Source organism: Mustelus asterias, chromosome 12 (assembly GCF_964213995.1).
Source record: "Mustelus asterias chromosome 12, sMusAst1.hap1.1, whole genome shotgun sequence".
Lineage (NCBI taxonomy): Eukaryota > Metazoa > Chordata > Chondrichthyes > Carcharhiniformes > Triakidae > Mustelus > Mustelus asterias.
In genome coordinates, this window is record NC_135812.1 from 19861703 (window position 1) to 19874285 (window position 12583).

At 45.8% G+C, this 12583-nt stretch overlaps 1 protein-coding gene across 3 annotated transcripts in view; it reads right to left on the bottom strand.

The window, feature by feature from the left end:
- The window catches only part of pipox (pipecolic acid oxidase), a 67682-nt gene that overhangs the window by 24142 nt on the left and 30957 nt on the right, over window positions 1–12583 (bottom strand). For all 3 annotated transcript variants that reach the window (XM_078224899.1, XM_078224901.1, XM_078224900.1), the window contains exon 4: window positions 7528–7710. In XM_078224899.1, coding sequence (XP_078081025.1) covers window positions 7528–7710 — 183 coding nt within the window. The remainder of the gene's footprint in view (window positions 1–7527; window positions 7711–12583) is intronic.

Consider the following 12583-nt stretch of genomic DNA (forward strand, 5'->3'; position numbering starts at 1 on the left):
CCTGCCTTTTCCCCATAACCCCGATCCCCTTATTAATCAAGAACCTATCTGTTCTGTCTTGAAGATACTCAATGACCTGGCCTCTACAGCCTTCTGCGGCAAAGAGTTCCACAGATTCACCACTCTCTGGCTGAAGAAATTCCTCCTCATCTCTGTTTTAAAGGATCATCCCTTTAGCCTGAGGTTGTGCAGCCGTCGGACCAGAGAATCCCAGCAGCGGGCGAGGTCGGAGAACTCCGTCCAAGGTTAAATGGTGTTTTTATAATATAAAATTTTATAATATTTGTTGAGGGAGGCAGGGAAATCGGAATCAGCATTGCCATGTTTATTGCAGTCACCGCTTTGTTTGAAGCGATTCTGCACACTTGTCGATTTGCAATTGCTTTTTGTGCGCACAATAAATGTACACAGCATTTGTCATCTTGAAAGAAATGTGTGTGATTATGTTCCGAAACACACTTTTTCGCTGAAAGGCCTATCTCCTCTGTGCAGGAGTCTTCAGCTGAGCTTAAGAGGGAATGGGCTGTAAATCCTTTTGTGATTTCTGGTGTGATACTGTTCCAAACTCTGTGAAAGGATAGGGAAGAAAAAAGGCTCTAAAGGTATCAGTTTTTATTTAGTAATGCAGTTTTTTTTTTGAAGAGTGCTAGGGGGAATGTGTTTTTGGTATTAGTGTCTTCCTGGGGAGATGAAGCAGATGTGTTGCATCAGGATTTATATAGCTCCATGTTTCTTGTTTGAGTTGGCAGCCATTTTTACATCAATGTATTTGGCTTTAAGTCCTTCATTGCTAAGAACAATGGATATTGAGAAACTCTTATTTCCTTCCCAAGGAAGAGACTAGAGATAAGGTTCATAGCCTCAGACTGAGATTGGCCATTTAGGAGAGAGGGCAGCATGGTGGCACAGTGGTTAGCACTGTTGCCCCACAGCGCCAGAGACCCAGTTTCGATTTCAGCCTTGTGTCACTGTCTGTGTGGAGGTTGCACATTCTCCCTGCGTCTGTGTGGGTTTCCTCCGGATGATCCAGTTTCCTCCTCATAGTCCAAAGATGTGCAGGTTAGGTAGATTGGCCATGTTAAATTGAACCTCAGTGTCCAAAGATGTGCAGGTTAGGTAGATTGGCCATGCTAAATTGAACCTTAGTGTCCAATGATGTGCAGGTTAGGTGGATTGGCCATGTTAAATTGAACCTCAGTGTCCAAAGATGTGCAGGTTAGGTGGATTGGCCATGTTAAATTGAACCTCAGTGTCCAAAGATGTGCAGGTTAGGTGGATTGGCCATGCTAAATTGAACCTTAGTGTCCAAAGATGTGCAGGTTAGGTGGATTGGCCATGGTAAATATACAGAGTTGAGGGCCTAGGGCAACAGGGTAGGCCTGGGTAAGATACTCTTTTGGAGAGTCGGTGCAGATCCAATGGGCCAAACGGCCTCCTTCTGCCCTGCAGGGATTTTATGGTTCTATGTGGAAAAATGTCTTACTTTGGTGTTGTGGAATCTTTGGAATTCTCCACTCCAGGGGGATGGGGCTGCCCAGCCATGGAGTATAAGATGTTCAGGGAATCACAGGTTATGGGGATAGAGCAGGAAAGTAACTGAGCTGGAAGATCAACCATGATCTTATTAAATGACGGAGCAGGCTCGAGGGGTTGTAAGGTCCACTCCTGCTTCGATGTCTTATGATCACCAAGAGCTGATGGTGCGGCTGAATCTGAGTTTCCTGTGCAGAGATTTCACCGAACTGTTCCTCAAACCGTTCCCCAGCCTCTCCCAACACTGTTCTTAAGTAGCAATCAAGGAGTTACGGACCATTAAACTCCCCCTCTCTCCATCTGGAGAAGCTCCTGTTTTCCGCACTGTAGCTCGTCTAATAATGCAGCTCAAATCAAGACTTTATCATATTAAGGAAACAAGCAGATGTTCCTATGCTTCATTACTCTATAGCACAGCAGATGCCTGTGTTCACACATATTGCCAGAAGGTTGCCATCAGTTAACACTCAAAGCCCAGAAACATGAAGGTATAGAACACAAAGCATGTCTATCCCCAATCTCTCAGCAGGTTTAGCCAATATCTGAGCCACACATTCCAAAGAGGCCCTAAGTTTAATGTCAGTTTTGTGGCGATTCTGTTTATGGTGCTTGATGACCGAGGTTAGTGATAGAATAGAATCGTAGAATCCCCACAGTGCAGAAGGAGGCCATTTGGTCCATCGAGCCTGCTCCGACAACAATCCCACCCAGACCCCATCCCTGTAACCCCACATATTTACCCTGCTAATTCCCCTGACACTAAGGGGCAATTTAGCATGTCCAATCCACCTAACCTGCACATCTTTAAGGAAACCGGAGCACCCGGAGGAAACCCATGCAGACATGGGGAGAAGGTGCAAACTCCACAAAGACACGTTACCTGAGGTCAGAATCAAACCCAGGTCCCTGGCGCTGTAAGGCAGCAGCAGTAACCACTGTGCCACCCTGCCGCTCATAGAAAAACAGCCAAGATTGCTGGCTGGTGGCTTCCTCTGGAAGGACATATGTGTGTGGGGATGTCGAGGGCAAGGAGCACTGTGGAGCAATGTGGACTGTAACCAAAAGAGAAAATGCTGGAAAATCTCAGCAGGTCTCGCAGCATCTGTAAGGAGAGAAAAGAGCTGACGTTTCGAGTCCAGGTGACCCTTTGTCAAAGCTGATGTGGACAGATGTGGACTGTAGTCAGGAGCTGGAAAACCACAATAAGGACTCAACTTCTCCAGGAGATGAAAACTGACGACTAAAAAAAAATTATTACTGCCTTCCTATTCTGCAAAAAAAATCTACCACTACCTTTTAGCAGTACAATCATTTCCAGAATGGATATCATGAAAAGAAAAATGTCAAAAAGGATAACTATGTAAACTGACTACCAAGTAAATAGAGGAAATCTTTTCATTTAGGGTTCTGATGAAAGGTTATTGATCTGAAATGTTAATCCTGTTTGATTTGATTTATTATTATAACATGTGTTGGTATATAATGCGGGCCATACTGACAAAGCATACCATTCATAGTTTATTTATTCTATGGCCTGTGCCAACCACATCCCATTAAAGAATAAATTTAAAAAGCACCAGATCTGCCTGACTCCTTCAATAAAACACAACTAGCCAGCAAGAACTCTCTCTCCCTAGTTTGCGTGTCCCTCCCCCTCATTCCTTCCTCAGCTTGTACTGCTCTCTCGCTCCCTCTCCAGGTTGTCTTTCTCTCTCCTTCTCCCAGTCTGTGTCATTCTCTTTCTCTCTCTGTCTCCCACCCTGGCACAGTGGTTAGCACTGCTGCCACACAGCGCCAGGGACCTGGGTTTGATACACAGCTTGGGTGAATAGCTGTGTGGAGTCTGCACATTCTCCCTGTGTCTGCATGGCTTTCCTCTGGGTGCTCCGGTTTCTTCCCACAGTCCAAAAGGCGTGCTGGTTAGGTGAATTGGCCATGCTAAATTCTTCCTCAGTGTATCCGAACAGGCGTCGGAGTGTGGCGACTAGGGGGTTTTCACAATAACTTCATTGCAGTGTTAATGTAAGCCTAATTGTGACACTAATAAATAAACATAGGGGAGAAGGAAAGGAGAGGGTGCAGAATGTAGTGTTATCGTCATAGCTATCTCCCTCCACAGATGCTGCCTGACCTGCTGAGTATTTCCAGTATTCTCTGGTTTTTATTCATCGCGTATTATGAAAACAGGACACCGATCGGACCATTGACAAGGCAATAAGCCCATGATATCATGAATTGCAATTCTGAAGCTTTGGTAATAATTGTCATTTCCGGATGAGACAATGGTCCTGCAGTCACTTTGTCATTCACAGTTGCTTTTTGTGAAGAGAAGGTGAATCCTCATGGAATCAAAATGTAAAAATAAAACTTTTGGATTTTAATGATTCTTCAAAGAGGTTGCTTCAGTCAACATATCAGATGCTTTGGTGATTTGCGAAGTAATTGGAAAGAAACAGCTGAGATTTTGTTTGTGTGAAGCGTTGGGATTAGGTTTTTGTATGTACATGAAATTGAAGAACATTGTACAGATTATAGGATTCACATTTACATGGATTTCATTCATTTTCTAAAAGGCTTTGGAGTGAGGACATAACCTAACTTTAGATGAAATAAAGACTGCAATTTGAGATTTAAAAAAAACAGAAAACACTTTAAGTACTCAACAGGTCTGGCAGCGTCTGTGGCGAGAGAGCAAGAGTGTTAAATGTTCGGGTCGATGGCCTTTCCGCAGCATGGTGGCACAGTGGTTAGCACTGCTGCCGCACAGTGCCAGGGACCCGGGTTCGATTCCCGGCTTGGGTCACCGTCTGTGAGGACTCTGCGCATTCTCCTCTGGCCTGCATTGGTTTCCTCCGGGTGCTCTGGTTTCCTCCCATAGTCCGAAAGACATGCTGGTTAGGTGCATTGGCCGTGCCAAATTCTCCCTCAGTGTACCCAAACAGGTGCCGGAGTGTGGAAAATAGGGGATTTTCACAGTAACTTCATTGCGGTGTTAATGTAAGCCTACTTGTGACACTAATAAATAAATTTTAAAAACACCTCTTTAGGACAGTCCTGATTATACTATTTTTGCTAGTTACACTCCAGCAATATCCCTCTGCATACTTGCCGAATCCTTGAGCTTTGGAGATGGTTTTTTACATTAACACTCTCTTAATGCAGAGCCACGTATGCCAATAATACCAAGGGAATCTGGCTATTGAGGCTTACTCTCTCTGAACAAGTTAGTCTCTATTCAATTTTATGGATGATAAATTGTGCAGCTGACTTCTACATCCACACTTCTGATCCTCTCACCTGCCACATTCACTCTTTGGTAGGAATGCTAATTTATAAAATCTCTCCCAAATGCTCTGTGGGGGTTCAAATCCCACCATGGCAGCTGATGGGAATTTAAATTTAATTCATAACATCTGAAAGTTTAAAAAACTAGTCTCGGTAATAGTGACCATGAAACTCGTCACCTGCTGTCGGAAAAACCCATCTGATTCACTGATGCCCTTCAGGGAAGGAAATCTGTCATCCTTACCCGGTCTGGCCTACATGTGACTCCAGACCCACAGTGATGTGGTTGACTCTTGGCTGCCTTCTGAAAAGCCACTCAGTTCCAGGGCAATTAGTGATGGGCAACAAATGCTGGCTATGCCTGTGGCAACCACATCCCATTAAAGAATAAATTAAAACATCACCAAATCTGCCTGACTCCATTAATAAAACACGTCATATAACAACCCAGCGTGAAATCTCCCTCTCCAGTTTGCGCGTCTCTCCCCCTCATTCCTTCCTCAGCTTGTACTGCTCTCTCCCTCCTTCTCCAGGTTGTCTTTCTCTCTCCTTCTCTTAGTCTGTGTCATTCTCTCTCTCACTCCCACCCTGGCACAGTAGTTAGCATTGCTACCTCACAGCGCCAGGGACTCGGGTTCGATTCCCAGCTTGGGTCACTGTCTGTGCGGAGTCTGCACCTTCTCACCGTGTCTGCGTGGGTTTCCCCCGGGTGCTCCGGTTTCCTCGCACAGTCCGAAAAACATGCTGGTTTCGTGCATGGGCCATGCTAAATTCTCCCTCAGTGTACCTGAACAGGTGCTGGAGTGTGGCGACTAGGGGATTTTCACAGTAACTTCATTGCAGTGTTAATGTAAGCCTACTTGTGACTAATAAATAAAATTTAAACTCTTCAGGTTGTCTTTCTCTCCCCTTCCCCCGGTCTGTATCATTCTCTCTCCCCCACCGTCTCCAGGTTTCTGTTTTTCTCTCCTTCTCCCAGTCTGTCATTCTCTCTCTCTCTCCCACCCTCCCCAGGTTATCCTAACACCACCCCACCACACCACCACCCCCCCCACCCCCACGGCTAAGTTTCCTGGTATTTTTTGATGGACTCAATGCCATCATCAACTACCTGCTCTCATATAGTGCTATTCATTTAGTAAAATGCTTCCAGGAGTTTTCAACATCACAGCTGGCGATGAAGCAGTGCCTTCTGAATATTGGGGAGGCCAACAGATTGGTTCAGACAACACAGTGTGCTTGCAGGCCACATGGGCAGCGTACTTACTGTGCACTAGTGAACTGAGCGCGTATGAGGCAATTTCTCTTGAAGCAGCTGCAGAGAGATCAATTGTCTATCCAGTCGAGCTAAGTGGTACAGATTTGATACTAAATGTGGAACATGTTCAACGGTGGGGGCTCAAGGTTTTGTGGTGGGGGGGGGGAAGGATTGCTGAAGGTCAGTAATGGGAATCAGCCAGGGTTCCATTGGTCGTGTGTGTGACAGTATGTGTGTGTGTGTGCGCGTGAGTGTGTGTGTGTGCGCGCGAGTGAGTGTGTGTGCGCGAGTGAGTGTGTGTGCGTGCACGAGTGTGTGTGTGCGTATGCGCAAGTGAGTGTGAGTGTGTGTGCACAAGTGTACGTGTGCACGAGTGTGTGTGCGTGTGCGCGAGTGAGTGTGTGTGTGCGCGTGTGAGTGTGTGTGTGGGCGAGTGAGTCTGAGTGTGTGTGCGCACGCGAGTGAGTGTGTGTGCGCGCGCGAGTGTGTGTGCACGACTGAGTGTAAGTGTGTGTGTGCGCGAGTGCGTGAGTCTGAGTGCGCGCGAGTGAGTGTGAGTGTGTGTGTGCGCGCGCGAGTGAGTGTGTGTGCGACTGAGTGTAAGTGTGTGTTAAGTGTGTGTGTGCGCGCGAGTGAGTGAGTCTGAGTGCGCGCGAGTGAGTGTGTGTGCACGAATGAGTGTATGTGTGCACGAGTGCGTGTGCGCGAGTGAGTGTGTGTGTGCGCGAGTGAGTGTGAGTGTGTGTGTGCACAAGTGAGTGTAAGTGTGTGTGCGCGCGAGTGAGTGTGCGTGCACGAGTGTATGTGTGCACGAGTGTGTGTGCGCGCCAGTGAGTGTGTGTGCGTGCACGAGTGTATGTGTGCACAAGTGTGTGTGTGTGTGTGTGCGCGAGTGAGTGTGTGTGTGTGTGAGAGAGTGTGTGCATGAGTGAGTGTGTGTGTGTGTGTGCGCACGGATGTGTGTCTGTGAGAGAGAGTGTGAGTGTGTGTGAATCTGTGCGTGTGTGCGAGAGTGTGCGTGTGTGTGTGTGCGAGAGTGTGTGTGTGTGCGAGAGTGTGTGTGTGTGTGTGTGTGTGTGCGCATGTGATTGTGTGTGTGTGTGAGAGAATGTTTCTGAGTGTGTGCGTGTCTGTGTGCGTGTGTGCGTGTCTGTGTGAGTGTGTGTGTGAGAGAATCTGTGTGCGAGTGTGTGTGCCTTTGTGTGTGTGAATGTGTGAGAGCGTGTGTGTGTGTGATCACAGCAATGTTTATTGAGTGATAATTCCCCATTGATTGCCAAGAGTGTTCAGTGCTGTCAGAGTCTATTATGTCCAAACAAAATTCCTGCAACACTTTACTGTAATACAGCTTTGATTGCATTAATGTACCAAGAAGTCACTTTAAGCTGAGCACCATAACAGGAGGATGTTACTGCAAGTTGATGGAGCGAGATTCATTAAATACCCTGTACCTTCAGAGGAAGCTGCAGTCTCAGGTGGTTCAGTAATTTATTTGTCCAAGGTCCAGCAGTAATCACCAGACTTTTTGCTCTGTAAATTCTGGCAGTGGTTGTCACGGTAACCAGAGATCCAGGCTGTATATCAACAACTTTTTCTCCGTCGCAAATGGTTCCTCCAAACCTCCGGAACAAATCCTGCAAAATATTTAATTTTGCCCTATGAAACCATGTAGAACACCCATTATTTCTAGTAATTATTTCTCCGCGATCCAGAAAATATATTTATACATATCAAAGGTGCGGGAGAGATCTATGTCTCACCACAGTGATGATTGTCCATCTCCCATTTAAATGATGAAACTTTTCTCACATTCCAATTATCTCTGATCAGTTTCTCTGCCATTTATCTGTTTAACTCGTTACTCCAGTGGAATTTTGATTTTGATTTGATTTATTATTGTCATTAGTATAACAGTGAAAAGTATTGTTTCTTGCACGCTATGCAGACAAATCTGATGCGCTACTCAAACACGAGGCCTGAAGCTCGGTAAATGAAAGGCTTTTATTTACTGTAATGAAGCAGCCAGAACTTATATACACTATCCCAGACTGAAGGGGTCCCGGCCAGAGCAGGGACTCTTATACCTCTCCCAGGAGGCGGAGCCCGACTGGGATGTGCCACAACACTGCAGTACAAAGGTGTAACAACCCCACCCTAACCCCAACAGCAACAATAGCACAACCCAACAGTAACATATGTACATCCTTGTAGTACTGGCCAGCCCCTGGCTCAGTACTATCCAGTGGGAACCAATGATGGTTCACCACAAAATCATACCGTAAAAAGTGAAGGAAAGGGTAGAGAATGTAGTGAGATCACAGCAATCACTGCAATGTTTATTGAGTGATAATTCACAATTGATTACCAAGAGTGTTCAGTGCTGTCAGAGTCTAGGGTGTAGAGAAAGATGAACTTAATGCGAGGTTGGTCCATTCAAAAGTCTGATGACAGCAGGGAAGAAGCTATACTTGAGTCAGTTGGTACGTGACCTCAGATTTTTGTATCTATTTCCCGAAGGAAGAAGGTGGAAGAGAGAATGTCTGAGTTGCGTGAGGTCTTAATTATGCTGGCTGCTTTGCTGAGGTAGCGGGAAGTATGTTAGTTAAAGACATCCTACATATCAATACATTATATATGCATTTAACTTTACAAAACAATATTTGAGCAGTAGAAGGTTTGAAGGGGAAATATGTACTATGATGTTTAAGGACAGTGCATATTTCAGGTCTAAGTCTAGCCTTCGGGATATTATTTAATACGTTATAAAAATCTAAACTCTAACGCATCAAAATAGGAAACTGTCCACTCAGTGAACCCAATATTAAAGTTGGGGATCAGTTTGGTTCAGCTGGCTGGACACTTGGTTAGTGATGCAGAGTGATGCCAATAGCCTGGGCTCAATTCCCATGATGTGGAGATGCTGGCGTTGGACTGGGGTAAACACAGTAACAGTTTTAACAACACCAGGTTAAATTCCAACAGGTTTATTTGGTAGCAAATACCATTAGCTTTCGGAGCGCTGCCCCTTCGTCACCTGTGTCTCTGTGCCCTGTTTGAGAGCAGATTTCCACTCCATCTGACGAAGGAGCAGCGCTCCGAAAGCTTAATGGTATTTGCTACCAAATAAACCTGTTGGACTTTAACCTGGTGTTGTTAAAACTCTTACTCAATTCCCATACCAGCAGAGGCTATTTGTGAAGGCCCCGCTTTCTCATCCTTGCCTGAGATGTGGTGACCCTCAGGTTAAACCACCACCAGTCAGCTCTCCCCCTCAAATGGGAGATCACCACATTCCATTTTAAATTGCTTACAGTATTTGATTTACCTGGAGGGGGTGCTGTGATGGGGCTCACCCTCCCCTTCCCAATGTTAAGTGTTAGCTCATGCCAGTAACATGCCATGTAAGCGTGTACAACTGCAACTTTACATATTGCAGTCTGTGCCTGCTACAATCTGCAAGGTTCCGCACAGGAAGACAAAGAACTGACCCTAAGTGCGGAATTTTCCCATCCCGTCTTCCTCGGGAACCGTAGCGGACGGGGAGGGCAGACCATACATAGGTCCGCTGACCTCGGGTGGGATTTTCTGGGTTTGGGGCGAGCGCGGTTGGAAAATCCTGCCCTAAATGTACCAAACAAAGCCTCCTCAGGGACACCAATATCCCGCTGAGGTGTTCAGCTTGCAAATCCACATGGCAGGACCTTTTCCTGCTTCTCCCTCCTCCCCCTAAGGGGTGTTCTTGCTCCCTGCTGTTTCCACCACATCCTCCTCCGCCAAAGTCCATTCCTGCTCCTGCCTTCTACCCAGACTGGATCTGGAGGCCGACTGCACTTGGCCCTAACTCTTGTGCGCAATGCCACATCGATTGGCTCTCTCTGTGATGTAAGATTCAGTCTCAGTAACGGCCACCTCAACCACAGCATACTGCAAGAGATGGTGGCTCTTAAATCCAGCCCCAGCATCAAGCTGAATCCACACTGAGGCAGCTTAATGAATCCAATTTAATTATTCTTGACATTACCACAATGGTGTGGTGTTCTTTTACTATTCTGCATTGAAGTCAGCAGCATGCACATCAATTACTGCCTGTTTAGACTCCACAGGCTGGTATTTTATTATTTGAGTGTAATGTTTTTTCTGAGTTAATGTTCACCAATTGTTTGATATATGGAAGTATTTATACAATAAATGGTGGAATATGAAGTGTAGGGAGATAGACTCAATTCTCATCACCCTGCATCTCCTCCCACTCTCTCCCTCTCCCCATCTAGTTTTTCATCTTAGGAAAATAGCCTGAGTCCCTCTCAGGAAACAGGCAAATCAGGAGGAGGGCTGCAGGCTGCTTCAGCAGAAGTTTCAATGCAGATTGTCCATGCACCCTCCCCACTGCCCCCAGCCACTTCTCTCCCCCCCCCCAACCTATCTGTCCCCCACCCCTCTCTCCCCCAAACCCCTTCTTTCTCACCAACCCCTCTCCCCCCAACCCCCTTTTCCCTCCCCGACCCCCCTTCTCTCTCCCCACCCCCTTTCTCTCTCCCCACCTCCTCTCTCTCTCTCTCCCAAACCCCTCTCTCTTCCCCCACCTCCTCTCTCTCTCTCCCAAACCCCACTCTCTCCCCGCACTCAAGCAGCATTTCTGATACTCGCTCCTCCGTTTTTTTTACATCGCATCCGTCCCTCACTCAACATGGCTTCCGAGTACACCAGTCCTCACACAAGATGGCTGCCAGCAATCCCAGAAGGAACTGGCTTGTCAGTGATGGCTTGGAGCTCAGCCTCCGAGTGTGCGCAGACACGAGCATCGTCTGTATCCTGTACCTCAAGCAGGCGGAGGAAGATGGGAAAGTGGAACTAACACAAACACGTCAGCCATGATCTTATGGAGCAATTGGGCAGGCTTGAAGGGCCGAATGGCTTCCTTCTATTTTGTTGGCTCCTATATATCTACATAACTTCAATCAACCTGATTTCAGAAGCAGAATGGGCTGGGCAGTTGAAGGATTCTGTCCAACTTATCTGTTTAGCACAAAGTCTGGCTAATGTCCTTTAATGGTTGAAACACAAGAAGCACTAATATTTGGTGGCTGATTTTTATTCTGCTCAAGAATGGTGCAGCCTGGCTGTGCAAGAGTTAAGTCAATCAGTGTCCGTTCAGGAAAAATGAGTAATCCTAATGAAAAATGTGGAATGAACAGGAGAAAATCAATCACTGTCGAAATTTTTACTAACCCTTCCAAACACAACAGTGCCTTGATGGTGAATAAATCAATACACTGCGCTGAGGTTAAAACTTTCTCATTTTATATAAACAATAAAAGACTGCTCTCACTTTACTTGGCTAATTTAGAAATAAACACATTACTAATTTACTCAGACGGGGAATCAGATGTGGAAATTTATGTTCTGTATTGCTACGTTGATAGAAATGACATTTTAGATTCTCAGCAACACTGAACCATTAACTAAAATATAGTTGGCAACAAATTGAAGTTCAACAGATGAACATTAACCTCCAATAAATTACTATCTAATTCTTACCCATTTAAGCTTTCTATACGTGACACTATTTTAAATGAACATTGAATTTACAATGCCACTTCCAAAAATCAGGAGCTGTCTTTTGCACCGTTTTTACGAGTGTGAGATTTTATAAGATGGTTATGTTTTAAACTGTCTGTTTTAATTCAAGGTCAAATGGCTTAGGGGATAGGGACATGTGATGTCCTACTATTTTGGCCCAGAGATGAGCCTATGCCATGGGGACCAGGGGCCAGTCCTTTTCAAACCCAAATGATTTAACACATGAATACAAGCAGCTGCCTTTACTGTTTACAGATTTACTGAGAAGGGCGTCTCGGAGTGCAGGAGGGTGAGAGAGAGCGAGAGAGTATGTGTGCGTGCGTGCATGTGTCCCAGAATGAGATACCAGGAAAGAGCAGCTGCTACTCACAGCAGGGGAAAAGACTATTCTTTGTTAGCTACCAAGCAGAATGCAGGTGGGGGCACGTTCTCGGGTTGAAGCGATGGGACCTGTAGAAATTTAAGGACGCTGGAAGATGCATCCCGATATGGACAGGAGCCAAATTTGGTGGTGGGCCTTGCTTCTAGAAGTTAATCTGGGGATTCTTGGAAGGCTGATGGAACGACATTTGACAGACATTGGACTTTATAACTCTGCAAAATGGGAGCAGTTAGCCTGTTGGAAGCTGGGAGTAACTTTGGACTGGTTCCTATAAAGATTACCTTTCTGCAGACAGTGCGGTGCAATGTATAAACACGGCATTGGGATTTTTGGTTATGTTAATAGATTAAAGGGGTATATCGTTTCTGGAGCTCAGTGCATTAGTTGCCTGCAAAGTAATGTTCAGTCGATGTTGATGTTTAATGTGCTTGTCCCAGTGAAAGTCTTAAAATGGGAAACCTTGTCACGTGATCCTCTGGGCGAATCACTGGGAATTCAAATCAAGGTATCAGTCTCTACAGTGATCATAACATCATCTACGTTAT